This window comes from Anguilla anguilla, chromosome 5 (assembly GCF_013347855.1).
Source record: "Anguilla anguilla isolate fAngAng1 chromosome 5, fAngAng1.pri, whole genome shotgun sequence".
NCBI lineage: Eukaryota > Metazoa > Chordata > Actinopteri > Anguilliformes > Anguillidae > Anguilla > Anguilla anguilla.
The window spans coordinates 34,956,801-34,974,777 of NC_049205.1; the positions used below are offsets into that span (position 1 = coordinate 34,956,801).

Sequence of the window (17,977 nt, forward strand, 5' to 3'; positions counted from 1 at the left end):
GGAAAAATGCTGATTGTCTTTTATTTCCCTTAGTGACATGCTATGAGAAATGCCTTGTCAATCTGACTGTAGTTAGCATTTGCTGCAGATTTCAGGAGCACATTCAAATGCGTGTTACTTTTTTTTTTTGTATAGCTATGCACTTGATGCTTGCATACTTTTCAGAGGGTGTGTTGCACCTATAATGAAAAAGCCTAAGAGTTGTATCGCTTAAAGTGAGTATATCACAGTTAAATTGAGTGGTGTATTTCAGATGCCTGTGTAGCTGGCTGGGATGGCAAATAGGGTGGCTAAGAGCACAGGTTTTCACACAGATCTACTGTGTATTCAGTGTAGTTTCATTCGAGCCAAAGCTGAAACCTCTGAATTGTAAAAAGCTGTTTATTTTTCTCATTCAGACATTTTTAATGTCTGTTGAGGGATTTATCCTTTTAAGACTACAGAATTCCAGAAATTTAGTTCCTGTTAAGAATAATTTCCCTGTTGCCAACTGTGGCTGGTAGCCCTGCAGGCCAGTGCGTGGTTGTCTCTCGTGTTGCCCAGGGATGGAATGTTTCAGCCAGCTGGGGTGACAGCCTCTCATCGCACACCAATGACCCCTGCTGGTCGATCGATCAGGTGCCTGCATGTTCAGCTGTTGGGCTACACGTCTTTCTCCGACTTATGCCCAACTTGCAAACTGCACTGTCATAAGATGAGCACTGCAGCCTAAGCATGACTAGGAATTACAAACTAGGGACATAAAGCTTAAAAAAAAATCTCTTACTCTTCTTGCAGACATTGTCACAAAGATGTTTTATGGGAAAATAAGTAAACAAAAAATAGGAAAATGGTTGGTGGGGATTTTCACTAGAACAAACTCTGAATTATGCGAACATTTTGTTTACCATTTAATGGCGAGAATAACAAAGCAGAAACAAATTAATTGTAAAACATCAATCCAAAAGAAGAATTCAACAGAGTAAGGAAAAGAAGCCTCTTTTTAAAGAAGAGGTTTCATAGAAAAAACTTTGGCTGTGACTGTATAGGCCTCTCACCCGCGGCACAGTAGCCTGTGCATTTATACCTGGCCTGACAGGCAGTAAGCATCTCCTGGGCTGATTATCCGGCAGCCTAAGCTGTGCGCGCATGTAGGCCAGGCCAACACTGTCCAAGGCCTAAAGGCATCTCAAATTTTGAGTTCCAGGGAACAGGTGACATTGGCCAAAGGGAGGAGCAACTCTCTCTGCTCCTGCCGCTCCCCCCCCAAGAGTCACAGTCAGTTTGCTCTCTGTGGTGCCCGGTGGGCTAGAACCAGGGGGACAGAAGATTGGCCATTTTAATGACCATTACCTTAAAGCCTCTTGCATTTATTTTCCTTGATTAGCGATAAAGCGGATTACTTGTTAAATGATCAATACGAGCAGTAGCATTTCATTCTTCTCAATTAGGCTTTTTAGGATAGTGGTAGCATTCCCTTTCTTTACATCACAACACTGTATGCATGTGGCCGTGTCCATGTGTTATTTGAGTGTGCGGGGAAAATGCAGTCTTCATTCTCTGCCTGTGCCATATTTATGATGTTATATCCAACCTGTGAAGGTTCTGCCATTTAAAATGATGGAGGCAAAAAATGACAGATTTTTATTAATCTATGTTGCTTATTGCGCTGAACGCTAATAAAGTCAACAGGATATTTCTTATTTTGTGAACTGTGTTCTTTGTAATGATTAGGTGGAGTTATAGTATAATTTACTCTCATTATTATGATGTGATGAAAGACAGGTTGCGCCAGACACAGTTAAGAAAAAACTTTCAGTTTACCTTTCAGTGGATCATTGGTTTGCTTGCTAACAACAAATAAAACAAATGAAAACTGGTTGAAAACAAGCGTGTTAAAAGACAAGGCTTCTGTCCCCCTCTATTTTCAGTGTATCAGCTGCCATTGACTGTATGTTTTATAACTGGCTGTGTTCAAGGTGTCAGCTGTAAAGGTGAGCAAGCTGCAGCATTTATAGAAGGAAATGTGTGTGTGCGTGCGTGTGTGTGTGTGTGTGTGTGTGTATGTGTTTGTCATATCTCCAGGCGTGCTGTGCTGAACAAGAGCCCAGGCATAGAGAACCTGGGTGTGCCTCAGATGCAGCTGGCACTCTGTCTGGTGTTGGTGGTCTTCATCCTCTATTTCAGCCTGTGGAAGGGGGTCAAGTCATCCGGGAAGGTACGGCACAGAGTCCGGCCCGGCCCTCCGGTGCCATCACGCTGAGCCAGGCCTGCCATCGGCTTCAATCCATCATCGCTCGCTCACTCGTGCATGCCATACAAGGGATTCACCCTGTACTGCGAACACACATACACGTTAACATTCTCAAATGAAAATGATTCATTTAGTCACTGCTGCACAACGCGTGGGGTCACTCTCTGTAACGTTCAAATGGAAATGCTGCTTTGCTGCGTGTAGCAAGCATGTACAAATTTGAATACTGACCCAGCATGTCATTGGAACATGCAGGTTCTATGCCTAGGGCTGATAAGACACCAAGGGTCTGATTTAGTTAGACATTTAGCATGCGCAAAACCTTTTAGCACAAGCAAAATCAATGACGTGACCAATGATTGTGTTATTGGTTTTGTGTGTTAACAGGTTTTGCACATGCTAATGGTCTTAGTAAATCAGGCCCTAATTTATGTTGATACACACCTGTTTTGACTGTTTTTGTGTGGTTATTTGTTCCTAATGAAGGGCCATTGGCCCCGTGTGTGAAAATGTTTTATCCTGTGGTACATTTTATAAATGCATGCTGATCAAATGAATGTTCAAGCTTACATCAGTACACCTTCCTAATGAGAGCAGTGAGTTCAAATGATTCTCCTTTTTGAGAGCAGTCTCCTCTGTAGAGCAGTGTGTTGTGGGATGGTTTGAGAAGAAGCTAATAATGTGCTGCTCTTTATGGTGTCCCTGTTTCCAGGTGGTGTACATCACAGCTACCATGCCCTACGTGGTGCTGTTTGTGCTCTTCATCCGCGGCATCACCCTCCCGGGCGCCATGGACGGCATTAAGGCGTACCTCTACATCGACCTCCCAAAGCTCAAGAACCTCAGGGTGTGATTTTATCTTCGACTTTTTCACGTTCGCTTGAGAACAGTGGCAAAGAGCACTGTAGCCACCATGCATTTTGTCCCTGTGCCGGTTCAAAAACACAACCAGACATGGGTGTTGAAAATTAGCATAAGCTATACGCATTATGCTGCGGAGCATCAGATGGTTGTCTGTTCAATGTGTTACTGTGTTTGTCCATATTAAATAAACTATAAATGAATAAAAATAAGCAATATCAGCATACACAGTATTAGGTTTTAATTAAAAGTAAACCCTCATAGTTGTTATAGGCATTGGATCTGTTTATTCGATTCTGTATATGGAATATTACACTAATTTAGGGACAGACTGTGGGCAGGCAACCATTTATTGATAAAGGGTGCCCCATGCAGTCTGATCAGAATCAAGTCCAGACTGTGCCAGTGCCAACTGTAGCTGGCAGTCTCTCAAAATGGCGTGTAATTGGCCCATAGCATCGCTAGCACCAGGATGTCCGTGTCCCTTCGCACACCTCTGACGCGCACCTGTCAGTCAAGCACCGGCAGTCTGCCTGTACTAGCCGCATGCAAAGCTTAACCGGAGGACTGTGGACTGAAGGACAGCTTTGGCTGACCTGACTCGTTTCAGAGGGGAGCACATGGTTGTCTCCCAAATTGACATGGAATAGCGGCAGCAATGAGCATGACCACAGGACAATTGGGTAGTTCAACCTGTGAGATAATGCAGTGAGCTCCATAATGTTTGGGACAAAGACATATTTTTTCTTGATACGATTGCTTTATATATGCTTTATACAATTTTAGATTTATAATCAAACAATTCAAACATGGTTAAAGTGCAAATTCTCACCTTTTATTAAAGGGTATTTTTATACATTTTTATTTCACCGTGTAGAAATTACAGCACTTTCTATGCATAGCCCCCCACCATTTCAAGGTTCCATAGTGTTTGGAACATATTAATGTCATGCAAATGAAAGCAGTCATGTTTAGTACTTTGTCGCATATCCTTTGAATGCAATGACAGGTTGAAGTCTGTGACCGATAAACCTCACCAGGTGCTCTCCGGTGATACTCTGCCAGGCCTACACTGCAGCCGTCTTCAGCTCTTGCATGTTTCGGGTTTTCTCTTCAGTATATGAAAAGCTTGTTCAGTTGGATTCAGATTCAGTTGGTCTCTTGTGCCCTGAAGACCTTTGAAAATGTCATTTAATAAAAGTTGAGAATCTGTGCTTTAACCACATTGAATTATTTGATTTCAAATCTAAAATTGTGGAGTACAGAGCCAAATCAAGAAAAAATATGTATTTGTCCCAAACATTATGGAGCTGACTGTAGGTTTACATTTTTAAAAGGTGGGCACAATCACAATTTATAGTTTTGTTGCGACAGGTATTTAATGGACTGTGTCAGATTCATTGTGTTGTCTATACACGTGTAGATATGAGTAAGGTAGTGTTAAGGACTAAAAGTAACATTTAGTTCCATTATTTGCAATGAAATGTAAACTGTACTTAATTGGCTTTTTTTTGCAGGTATGGACTGATGCAGCGACTCAGATATTCTACTCCCTGGGAGCAGGCTTTGGGGTTCTGATCGCATTTGCCAGCTACAATAAGTTTGATAATAACTGCTACAGGTAACTGGAACGGGAACCGAACCGCGCTGTTCGGCATGACCATTACGGCCTTCGAGAGCTGGTACGCGGGAGAGCGGGAAACCTGCACCTGCTCTGCTCGTGGTTCCCCTTTCTTTACTTAAACTGATAAGAGCTCCGGGATGAGATGGAAAACTATAGCGCGCCCTCAAGCGACAGGCTAACAAGATCAGCGTTGACAGTGCGTCTCGATAGCCGCCAGCGGCTATTCCCTACCTGCAGACTAAGGCTGTTTTTTTTCTTTTAAATCCCAGAACGCCTTGACTGTAAAAGCAATGCTATATATGTATGCCTCTGCCTGATCCTTATCATCAAAGCTAAGAGGCTGATTGCATGTTTATGGGGAGCTAACTGTATTAGCCCCTTTCCTTAATAATGTGAGAGCACATAAAGGCCTTGAACAAAAGAAATGCTCTCTTTGACAGACCTGAAAATGTGATTGGACATTCCAAATTTGGATAAAATTTTTTTTTAAATTTTTTTAAAACAAATATAAAAAGGGTTTAAAGAACCTCTTTTGGATAGCAGCTCATGTCCTCTGCTCTTGATCTGTGTTATACAAGTGGAAACACATCAAGATTTCGTACAGTTTTTTTACTTTTTTTGGCTGAAACACACTTGGGTGAAAAAGTTTACGAAAAACACTAAGTTTACGAAACTTAGATGAAGCATTTTAGTGCATAGCCCTTAAACTACTTCTTCGTTTCTTAAGCATACTTATAAGATTCTCATAAATTACATGACTTATTAAAATATGCACAGCCAGTATTTACTATTGTGTCGCTTGTTGGAGGCATGCTGCCATTCTACAGATAGAGATGTGGACATGGTGGTAAAAATATTTAATGCATCTGAATAAAGAGTTTTTTTCTTAATGCTTAAAGGGCTGACAGTGTGAGCTTGTGTTCTCTCTCGCATTGCAGGGACGCTCTACTGACCAGCACCATCAACTGTGTTACCAGTTTCTTCTCTGGGTTTGCAATCTTCTCTGTGCTGGGATACATGGCCTTTAAGCACGGGGTGAAGATTGAGGATGTGGCGACCGAAGGTGAGTGAAAGCCAGTCATTTTGGAGAGAGACTCAAAACTGGTCCCCATGGTTAGCAGCACTGCTGGTTTTCTCTTTTTCTCGTTTCTCTGTAGTCCAATAATGTCGCTGATTGGCCAGAGATTACACTCACCTGGTGTGTCAGGTTTAAATCTTAAGACTGCAAACCAGTGGTACTACTGGCCCCAAGGCATAGCTTTGACTACCCCTGCATTAGTAACTCAGAGTCCAGTTTACACTGTTTACGTTGCATTAATTGGCAGTAGTGTGGAATATTGCGGCTTCAAAAAGTACAGCAATGCCAGGTTTCCTCAAAAGCTCAGTCCCACTCAGCTTTTGCACAGCACAAGCACTTATTAACTTGGCACAGTTCAAGGTACACCAGCGGAAAGTGTCCCAGAATTCCCTGTTGAAAGGAAATTTGCTTCCAATGCACATCTTCATTCATGTCTCTCTCTCTCTCATATCCCCTCCTGCCCTCTCTGTCTTTTTTTTATTTTATTTTTTTATAAGTAAACTTTATTTCAATTATACAAGTAATTGCAAACAATTACATAAACAAGAAAACCTAAATACATTAGGTAAGGCATCTTCTATATTAAAAGTCCAGAGTTTCCCAAAGATTTGCATTGCCATGCTTGATGTCAATTGTCCTTTGACGTTTTAGTTCTGTTAAAATGTTCTGTCCTCTGCCTCCCTTCTTTTTTTTACTCCTCTCTGACTCCCAGCTATCCTCCCATCTTCTTCCTTCTCTCTCATGCCATCCACTCCTCTCTCAGAGAGGTCTATATATACATGTTAATGCTTCTCCCTACAGTCTTTCTACTCAAACGTGGCATCATACACATTATGTGTTTTTCTAATACTTGAACTGCAGAAGACGAGGTTAGTGTTACATCTGGTATCAGTGTAGCATAATGGTTAGGGAATTAGCTCCAAGGCTGTAGGATTGGTTCCTATATGACGGATTTCTGTTCTACCCTTGAGCAAGGTCCTTAACCTGAGTTGCTTCAGTAAACATCTGTATCTGTATTCAACTGCATAGAATGGATTTTATGTCAAATGAATGTAAGCTGTGTAAGTCACCCTGGAAAAGAGTATCTGCTTATTGCCTGTAATGTAAAGTTAACAAGTCTTTATCTCTGACTACAGGGGCTGGATTGGTTTTTATCATCTACCCAGAGGCCATATCCACCCTCCCTGGATCCACCTTCTGGGCCATAGTATTCTTCATAATGCTTCTAACGCTGGGCATTGACAGTTCTGTGAGTGCCGTACCTACTACACATGTCATATATTTCAGAGGACAGTTCATCATGAAGGGAGGTTTTGGCCACAAAATTATCTGAAAGCACAACACTGCATTCATGTTACACCAGGGATCTGAAACTGAAGTGCCAGAGGGCTGCAGTGTCAGCTGGCTTTTGGTGTGTTTCATCACTTAAGTGCTTCATTGCAGTCATCGATTGGCTAAAGAGTCAGAGGCTTAAATTGGCTGCTGGTTAAAAGGAAGCCACAAAAACCTAGAGACACTGCAGCCACCAAGGATTGAGGTCTGAGATCCCTATAATACACTTTCTCATGAGGAGCCTCGTTTATAGAATCGTCTTATGACCCAATTGTATCCCATATAGTATCTTATGCAGAAAACCATGACTAAGTAGTTGATGTGGTCATATCTCTGTATACAGTTTACACTAGACGCAAGTTATTTACTTGCTGGTTATGTGGTGGTACTGCACATTTGAATATGCAGCCTTTCCTCCAGTTTGGATTAGAGTGCAGAAATTTCATCCTCTGTGAAGTTGCCGATACTTTTGCGGTCCATGCTTGCTAAGATCAAAATGTTGAAATGCAGCCTCCTTGTTTATAGGAAAATGGCTGTTCCTGGCTGCGTTCACAAGACTGGTATAATTGTAAAGCATGTTCACTTGGTGTCAAATTTAAGTGCATTTGCGATTCATGTGAATTTGCTTTACCCTGTGTTGTGAATGCAGCCAGGAACTGCAATTTTCCTATAAATACGACACTTTAGATGAATGTAAGCAACTGTTTCTGGTTTCAGTTGTTTTTATTAATCATTACTTGATTAATTATCTTAAGATTATGTTTAAGTTTAAGCCCAAGAACATTTTTGTAAATGAGGCCCAGGCTCTTCAATATAAGACAATTCACATCAAAATAAACATTGCAGTTTGCGGTCGCTCTCTCATTTTCCATTTACCCACATTGCACATGGTCTCTTCTGAATTTTTTGGCAACTAAATGGATGTTAAGATGTTTTTTTTCTTTCTTTCTTCCCTTTTTCCATTATACCTCTCTTCTGTCCTCTTTTCCCTTATGCCTCTGTGTTCACTTCTTTGCACCTATGTTCCTCCTGTCTTTTTTTCAGATGGGAGGTATGGAAGCTGTCATCACTGGCCTCTCAGATGACTTCAAATTCCTCAAGAGGAACAGGAAGCTCTTCACATTTGCCACGGCATTCGGAACATTCTTGGTTGCCTTGATCTGCATCACAAATGTAAGTCTGTGGGTCTCTGGGCATGTGCGAGATTTCTCCGTGGCAATGTTCAAATTTAAAGCCAAGAGCGCTAAAGTTCTGCAGGACCCCCGCTGGGAGCTTGGCTCACAGATGCCATTTTGTTGCCAAAACGTCTGACATTAAAGCAGGTGATGAGTGGAGCTAGCCAGGCCAGCAGAACTTTCACACTTTTAAATGGAATTTTATATATATATGCGCAAAAGAGGCCCAACGTATGTACGACATTAACCCTGGGCCCTGGACTTGATCCCCGGTTTGTAGACACCTCATGGAGAAAAATAAATGGGCTGTTTTGTAAAATAAACTGGTGCTGGAAAAACAGAAATAGTTCAGAAAGATTCATGATTTGCGGTCATAAGAATCCTAGATGACTGCAGAAACAGGAGTTAAAGATCTCTGGCTGAAAACACCCAACTGCAGTACCTGCAGGAACAGGAAACTTTTGGTGTCAGTGGGTTGTAAACGTCTGTGAGGAAACCCTGGGAAAACTGGATATTTATTGCCTGCTTTAAAAACTTCATCTCAGTTTATTTTAAACCCATGTGTGATATGAAGCATGAATACTGAGGCGTGTTTGCTTAACTACTTGTTTCTGTGTTTCATTTGCAATGGTAACATTTTTGTGGGTCTTTCACTTGAGTCTTCCATTCTTTTTTAAAGTGAAATATACTGGGCATATGATTTATTTTTTTTCTCCATTAGGCAACATGTTTTCTGAAATTTTGAAGATAAGCAGCCTCAGATGATGCTGAAGACTCACAGGCCCTGGTCTGTATTCAATCAATATTTGTCCTTAAGTTTGACTGACCAGACTCAGTTTTTCTAAACTGTGTTGTAAATAAAGAAAGGAGCACTTGCACATGCCGTTTGTTTTAAGTCAAATTTAAGAGCAAATTTTGACAGGATCCAGGCCACCGTGTTTAATGGACAGAAATGGTCGCTGGGTGGTGTGACGTTCTACCTGTGTTTTCTCTTCTGTTTGGCTCCCCAGGGAGGGATATATGTCCTGACTCTTCTGGACACTCACGCTGCGGGAACCTCGATTCTTTTTGGGGTGTTGATAGAGGCTATAGGGGTGTCTTGGTTTTATGGTGAGTCCTCATTTTATTCACTGTCGCGTTACGATTCCTCCTCGGATTTGTCTTGCTTAATTGCGGCCCAAAAGGTTCTCTTTCGGTCGTGGAACCCAATAACCAGATTGACTGCGGGTGTAAAACTGATTCGCTACGCCCTGAAAGCCTTGCTGTGCTGTGTTTTTTTTTAATTGATCTTTTATTTAATTTTTTTTAACCAGGAACCGTTATCACTCGCCCTCTGACATGAACCTGCGTCCGGCCTGTTTAACTCACACAGTCGCTATGCAGTTGGTACTGTATCGGTCGCTGCCCCCTGTGTTTAGCTTTCTGCATCAAAGAAAGCTACCCTGCTCGCTTTTTGGATCCAAGCACCCTCTGGCGTCACTTCCACCAGGGCCGCCTAGCTACAGTAAATGTGCAATAGCACTGGGACAGTGGCAACATTTTGGTTGTTTTGTCTCTGTACTCCAGCACGTCGGATTTGAAATAAAGCGACGAATGTGAGGTCAGAGCGCAGACTTTCAGCTTTGATTCGAGGGTATTCACGTCCATGTCGAGTGATCCGTGCGAGAATTACGGCCCTTCACATACACGGTACACATACATGCGGCATTTCCTCCGGAGTGGACGCTGCGTTTTTCACAGGTTCTGTCCTTCCATTATCGCATTATCTTCCGTTCAGTTACACTTCCAGGCGGTGCTGTGTGAGGGAAATGGCCGAGACGCTTCCTCACAGACGATCGGCTGACTCGCGCAGCTGGAGACAGTGGCAGCAGCCACGGGCATAACAGAGCGCCTTTGGCAGGGGACGACTCCCTCCCGATAATCAATGAGTCAAATTTCCTGTTTTTGCGACAGCGGCTGGTCATGTCCCTCTCGCTGAGAAGCGCTCCAGGCTCGAGCGCTCATCGATCGAGCGCCCGCCTCACTTTTACATCGCGTTTTCAAAACCAATCGGAAACTGTTCGTTTTGATGGGCCTGTGTGATCAGTGAAATATTAGTTGTTCATTGGTCAATGGCGTTATTATCATTATCAGTAGCTTTTCCACCTCCATTCCGTAAGTTTTTCCCAGTACTGCAGCATCCATCTGACTGAGTAGTTTACACTATCAGAAGGTGACTAGAAAGCCAGTGACCCATTGGTCAATACTTTTTTTGGATGAAAGCCATAGTCGTTCAAGAAAAGCAAATAAAGTGAAAACCAAGAGTGCAGTACAAGGTTGCAGATTGTACTGGGTAACAAGTCAACAAATAGCCAAGTAGTCTGTTGTATATTGTGATGCTACGCAAAATGAATTTAATTCAGTTTTTTCTGAAAGTGACTATGTTGCTAATCTCACGCAAATCATAATCTTTTGGATCTTTCTCAGACACCAGTTGCTTTAAGTCTACAAATGCCATTTAATTCTGACAGCTCGCAAACAAGCTTTGTCAAAACAAGTTTATACCTTTGGTAACGATCACTTTTTAAGAGCAAAAATAATATTAATTGTAAACATCTTAAGTTGTGAAAAAAGAGAAGTGAAAATGTTGCTTTATAAAAGTGAAAAAAAGACTCCATGCTCAGAAGAGCATAACATGATGTCCAAGCTGGCCTGGTGGGAACTGATAAGAGGCAATATTGCAACATATGCATGATGCCAGTTGAAATTGTTTTCTCACAAACTACATTTAGACCATAAGTAAGGGGCATTTGATATTTTTTCACACTTATATTTTAAAATGTTTTGCCATAAACTATTATGCCAAAAAATATTATGTCAGAAACATTTTTGGAATGCGTGTATTCCATTAAAATCACCCAAAATATTGGGTGCTTTCAGAAAATATCTTACTGAAAAATGTTTACTGAAAGTTTTAGTGCTTGACCTGATGTTGCTGTGTGTGCTCCAGGTGTGGACCGATTCAGCGATGATATCGAACAAATGATGGGCTTCAAGCCAGGCTTGTACTGGAGGCTGTGTTGGAAGTTTGTCAGTCCTGCTTTTCTGCTGGTAAGCTTAACGTGGTTCTGTGGGACTGCATTTTCCCAGCATGAGCTCGGTGCACTCATACCCTTAGAAGGCAAGTTTGATGTCAATCAGTTCCTAGTACCAAATTAAAAAACCAAGTGTTGAGAAAGCATTTCTTTTTGAAGATGTTGTTTTTAAATATTACGATGCCCCCACCCTCGGGATATCCAATGGTAAATTTCAGCAGATATTACGTGAAAAAATATGCTCTCTTGACTGATCACTGAACATTTTTTCAGTTTCCACATTTGTCAGTAAAAAAATGAATTGCCGTTAATTATTCTCCTGCAGAAAAAAGTTTCAAGGATTCTAATTTCTTGACCTAATACTAGTGTTATACAAAACATATTGCAGTGAAAATTGTTTCCAAAATAATTTCAAAAACATTTTTTAAATTTGTTTTTATTGAATGTCCCTTGTAGTGTAGGTTTCAGCAGAATATATAGTTCTCGTTTAAGACTAGATACTCATGTCCCCTACAGGGGACAAAAAACAATTTTCAGGTCTTATAACTAGGCTGGGTTACATGAGTACAGGAAGACAGAAGCTAGATTTAAGGGCTATTATTTGTTGATAGGCTACTTAATCAAGCTAGGGGTAGCGACCGAAAAGCCTCCTTATTTTATTAGCGTGTTGAGTATTACACTACCTGTTTTGTTTCATGGGTGTTGCATATAGACCTGCTGTCAAAATGCTCTAGCCCTTTCGATTTTTAAGGATGCGATCCATTATCCTGTGAGTTCTTGGGTAGGCAAATGCAATCCAACAGAAATAATATCTTCAGGGTCCAGGTGCCAGTTCCTGAGCCACACCACTGTGGACCTCGTGTGCATTCTGAATGTATCAGGTGCTTCGCACATTGGCTCCAATGCGAACCATATGTCACTGTGGCGGGGGCAGAAGGCAGGCGTGACCGCAGGTAGACGAGTCGAGCGCAGCTCAATAGATGCCCCAGGGCACAGCGAATAGGCTGCTTAAATGTGGCTGAACGTGAAATCGCATTTTCTTCTTTCCTCCATCTTAATCCTGGAGTTTTTCCATTTCAATATGTAAGGACATTTTGAGGTTTTCTTTCCCAGTAAAGTAGGTCTTCTGCCCCAGTCCTGGAGAGCTGCAGGCTCTGCTGGTTTCTATTGTTACTCAGCACCCGAGTGAGCAGTTAAAACAGTTAACAGTTAACACAGTTACCTCACCTCACCTGGTGTCTTACACCTGAATTGTTTTCTGATTGTTCGGTGAAGGAAAACAGAAAAGGCCTGTGGTGTTAAAAACTGTGAAATTTGATGAGGTTTTGATGAATGATGCACAATAATGATGCCTTTTAGGTGAAATCGGACCTGTGTGTCAAAACAATGTTTGTTTAAAAGTCCAATAGGCATCACAAGACGTTGGCTTTCTCGTATTTGGTTCTTTTTACATGTTGATCCATCTCACAATATATGCCAATCAAGCAGATCTGTCTTTCACAATATGGTTGTCGTAAATACTGTCATATGAATTCATATTAGCTAATGATCTATAATTTTTTATGACGAACAATGTTTCTCGACATCTTATAATTATTTATATAATAATGAATCTTAGCTTGTGATGTGTAGGTATCTAATAGCTTAAGTAAAAGCTGTAGCTTTATGTAGCAAGATACAATACACAGTGACTTGGATTCAATCAACATTTACACTCAGCTTTGACTCTCAATTAAATATAAGTTAGCCCGTTTTTAAATACGGACAACAGCAGGCAAATGTGCCTGGGTTCAAACCAATAGTTTTCTAAATATTCAGTGAGACGGTGCTGACTGGTTTACGTTTTGTTGTCTCACAAAAGAATGAAATCCGTTTAATGAATTTTGATATGCAGTGATTTCTCTTTTTCAGTTTGTGGTGATTGCCAGCATTGTGAACGCTGGTGACCTGAAATACGATGACTACACCTTCCCGAAGTGGTCCAATTATATTGGCTGGGGCATAGCATTGTCATCAATGGTTTTTGTCCCAGTCTACGCCATCTACAAGTTTATCACTCTAAAGGGATCATTTAAAGAGGTCAGTTGGGAGAATCCCATCGTCTGAGAAAGATAATGTGTGTAATGTACGGTGCGGAATATTTTCTGTGTATGGAAAGCACGTGGGGAACTATGTGCCAAAAACTGGTTAATGGTTCCCTTATGTTGCTTCATTTATGTCTTAAGATCAGGTTAATTTGAGTATCAGACATTCCATTCGGCTCACAAGGAACAGCTGCTGCCGTCTTGTAGCTTGTAAGGCGTGGGTTCAAATTTGTACTGCTTCCAAGGTTGTGAATTATGCTGATAAAAATCATTGAACATTTGGAAAATACTTTCGCACTGTGGCATTCCATCTCCCAGAACCACAGTGGTATTTAACTCTAATTGTTTTCACTTGCTCGTGTTTTCCATAGTCTTTACCGTATATCGTATATCTTACCGTAACAGCATAATTAAAAATGATTATGCCAGCTGCTACAAAAATGTGCAGATGAATGAAATGACTAGATTCTTTTCTTAATTGAATATTACTACCACAGCTACTGAAATCCAAAAATGCAATACTCAGTACCTAATGATGTTCAGAAAAAGGTTTCCTAGCACTGTGTTAGGTCCACTAAGTGAACCCTAACTGCAGTACAGCCATTTTAATTCTAGATTGCAATTTCATTTTGTGATATTTGCCTCAAATGTTGTTAATGAGCCCAGTAACTGGTCGGACAATTCACAGCTTCCAGTAACCATGTTCTATTAAGTAGAATATGTTTGTTCTAATTCAGTTGTTCTAATTCATACTTACTTACTGCTTACATTACATTTCAGAGAATAGCTTACTGCATTACACCTGAGCAGGAACATCACCTTGTGGCTGAAGGGAAAGTCAGGCAGTTCAAGGTAAGTCAACATACTACGTTTGTGAGCTTATGAGCTTGAGAACCTCGTAGAAGAAAGTTCAGGCTTTGTTTTAATCATTGTCTGCAGCAGTTCTTGTATCAACTGCTCATTTGATGATGAAAAAAAGCTGAATAAGCAGAATAAAATCGAAACTAAATGGTGAAGTGTAACCAATCAGCTGTAATTTTCATTTGTGCCGCTGACTTCAGACTTTTGTGAATGAATGTGTTTTCATTTCAGTTAAAGCACTGGCTTGCTATTTGATACACGAGGCCTGAATTTGCAACCTGCAATGCCAGGAGAGCGGAGACATGCAGTTCTGGCTTCCAATGAAAGATGAATCTCTGTGGAGAAGCTAGACTGTGAAAAGGGAAATTTTCTGTGTTCTGAAAGACATGCCAGATGCGTTTCATTGGTGTAATTTTTTGTGGACTCTATTCATTTATTATTTTTGTTCTGATTTTAATGAATGAAACCATTTCTCGAACCTCATAAGACTTCAGACAGTGGCACTCTGCTGGAGAAATCTACTGGTATATATTTTTTTAACGTTGTTTTTGCTTTTGTTGATTTTTTAAAAATTATTTTGTAATGTGACATGCTTGTAAATCAGTTAAAGGGGAAAATAATCATGCCAAATCACAACCACAGCCATGAAGGGTCTACATCTGAGAACTTTGTGTTACAGTACGTACGATCTTGTGTTTCTTTTTTTCTTTTTTTGTGAACTGCAAACCTTTAAAAGTGAATTATTCATATGAATAGGTCATTTCTTCAAACAAGTATTTATTTTTACTCACGTTTCATCTCTTAAGTTATGTGTAGGAACAAGCTGATGTTCAATTGAGTGAGATCTCAGGAGATGTGTGGGAAAGACTGATAACCAATACCATGTCATAGTTGTTGGCAGTACCTGTGTAGGGATTGGCTAAAAGGATCCTTCATATCGGATACTTTATGAATCTGAATGTCATCCTATGTCTGCGTAATAGGAATTGGAGGTAAACCCAGGCCTCCCCAGATTCTGTAGATTTGCATATCCCTACAGGTGCCAGAGATGAGGCAAAGGTATACATCATATATACTGTGGCAGAATCACCATGTGTATGAAGCTAAAGCACCTCCTGATACCTTCAAATACGCGAATCAATGCATAGTCCATTTATAAAATACCTCTTAGACTGTCTCACACAGGTTTCCACTTGAAAGAACTATTCTACTCAGTGCCTTATCGAGCGAGACACTAAAATATTGGCAAACATTCTGTTTCATTTTCTCTGTGACTTATTCAGCCATTCAGAATCATTTCAGGTTCTTCAGATACCTTTGTTTTGAAGGTAAGATGGTAGAGGTACAAACAATGGAATCATCCATTTTATTTCCAAATGATAGCTAAAATAAACCATTCCATATGTAAGAGAAAAGTGAAGAAACTGACACAGATTTGCAATGCCATTCCTTTCAAAAGCTTTATTACTGTTGTGTTTGCCAAGAACTGTGAGGGCGTACTTTACAGATCTCAGTAAAATCCATTGAATACTAAAATAATCACAGTAATAGAAAATATAAGCAGGTTGTCTTAGGCAGTCAAAACATTGAAAAGCCATTGTCATTGCTTTTCCTCATTTTCAACAAACTCAGATTAATGTAATAATGGCGGTGAATTTGAGTACATGGATTTTATTTCCTTAACTCTGTATGGTATATTTGCACTGTATTTCTGATATTTATTATCACATACATTCAATGCCTTGTTCTGTGTTCTGTGTTGCTTAAAAAAAAGTCTGCTTTGCTTCCAAAGACAGATGTTCAATGTGTGTATGTGTGTGTGTGTGTTTGTCTGTCTGTGTGTGTGCGCGCTCGCGTGCATGCGTGCGTGCTTGCGTGTGTGTGGTGTTGCTGATGTTTTTTTTTCCTTCTCTCATAATGATGTGAAGCAACCTCAGTCCAAAATGACTGTTACGTTATCTGAAATGCATGTTTCTCAATGATACATTTATTAGTCAAAATATTTTCTTTAAGTGTTCTGTAACATTTTTTACTCGAGTAGAATAGCCTAAAAAGTGCCAAAATATCATATTTCATATTTAATCTTTTGTTACTTTAATTAATTTATTAAAATAGTAAAGACTTTATAAATTATATAACAGGTAGGAGGTAAGACACACATCATACGAAACAGAAATGTGTGTTGTAAGATATATAGAATATATAAATATATTCTTTTGGTATGTATAATCTTGTATTGATTAAATTGTTTATTACAAAACGTGAATGTAAAGGCTTTTAAATGTAACTGTCAAATGTTATACCATAGTGTTTGGTGTAGGTAAGAGAAAATTTTAAAAAATGTATCTTCATTGTAACCTAGAGCAACTGGGGCCAGAATGAATGTAGACGAGCACCCCAGCATTACTGCACTATGTTTACATAATATTGTGTACAATATAAAGTCCTGTTGAACGTCAGTGAAAGTTATCTGTAAAGAAGTTGAAATATGCACATTATCACAATAAAGCGTTTCTCCCCCCTTCCCCCTTACACGTGCCAGAAATGGACAAAGGTTTATTTTTACCATTTTTATTTATGGAAAAGGCTTTCCTTTCCCCCCCATCTTACAAAGGGTGGCAGGAGTGTAAGGGGCAGAGGAACCTGGTGAGGAGGAGGACCGCCGGCGTCCGCCCGCTGCCTTCAAGCGGCCGGTGCCTTCGGGGTCCGAGCTTCTTCTGGAACAGGGACCGCACCGGGTCGAGGAAGTGCGCTGTTATTGTTCGGTGAAAGGAAGACGCAACACCCTGTTGTACTCCAGCTCGCGCGACGTTCCATTCTTTAACATCCAGGGGTCTTTGTTTAGCATGTGCTTTTGGGATTCCTCTTCTGGTTCCTTAACAATGCCTTTGATATCAACTCTCTGGCTTTGACTGAGATCAAACACTATTCGAACGCAGAGAAAACAAATTTCCGTAGGACAGGGATTCTGAAAACCTTGCTCTGTTGGGCGAGACCATTACTTTAAAAGGGACAGACAGTGTTGCTAAGTGTTATATCTCAAAAATTGACCTATTGACGTTGATTCTGCAACTATTTAAAGTGGATATACTAAATGCAATCAATGTCACCATATAAAGGTGTCTCCCAAGCAAATAAACAACAGTATGATCATTTGTAAGGGGAAGCAGTTACTTTAGACAGATAGAATATTCCAGCATGCACTCAATTTGAAAAACAATGGCCATTAAGTGAGGCACAGCATTACAGAGTTCTCACTGAGCTTTGTGTCATAGTTGCGTGCAGTTTTCAGCTGCAGGAGGCTGCATGCCATACAAGTGGATTTTGCCCCCCTCCCTGCACACGCACACGCATGCACCCACGCCGGCATACATGCATTCACGCATGCACACACACGACAATTCCCTGGTTGCAAAAGCATAGGATAAGACTATTATTTCTATACTGTCATTAAAATTTGCGGCGTGAGGGGGGTCACATTCCCCCTACCCGTTTGTGCCTTCCTGCGCTCACGCTTCTTACTTAGTTTTAATCTCTCTCTCTCGTCACACCTCACACCACCTTATCACGCTGCCTTCTTGTGTGATGTCGTTGTGTACGGTCACCTGATCGAGGGGGAGGGTCTCTTGCGTCCCACTCCATATTTCACATTAGC

General features: G+C 40.7%; 1 protein-coding gene across 3 annotated transcripts in view; it reads left to right on the plus strand.

The window, feature by feature from the left end:
* LOC118227629 (sodium-dependent noradrenaline transporter-like) overlaps positions 1–16,854 on the plus strand; it is a 47,303-nt gene extending 30,449 nt beyond the window's left edge. For all 3 annotated transcript variants that reach the window (XM_035418316.1, XM_035418314.1, XM_035418315.1), the window contains exons 5-15: positions 2,065–2,197; positions 2,946–3,080; positions 4,612–4,715; positions 5,657–5,781; positions 6,933–7,045; positions 8,173–8,301; positions 9,314–9,413; positions 11,293–11,393; positions 13,289–13,456; positions 14,242–14,313; positions 14,554–16,854. In XM_035418316.1, the coding sequence (XP_035274207.1) occupies positions 2,065–2,197; positions 2,946–3,080; positions 4,612–4,715; positions 5,657–5,781; positions 6,933–7,045; positions 8,173–8,301; positions 9,314–9,413; positions 11,293–11,393; positions 13,289–13,456; positions 14,242–14,313; positions 14,554–14,577 (1,204 nt within the window). In that variant the 3' untranslated portion in view covers positions 14,578–16,854. The remainder of the gene's footprint in view (positions 1–2,064; positions 2,198–2,945; positions 3,081–4,611; positions 4,716–5,656; positions 5,782–6,932; positions 7,046–8,172; positions 8,302–9,313; positions 9,414–11,292; positions 11,394–13,288; positions 13,457–14,241; positions 14,314–14,553) is intronic.
* The last annotated feature ends 1,123 nt before the right edge of the window (positions 16,855–17,977 follow it).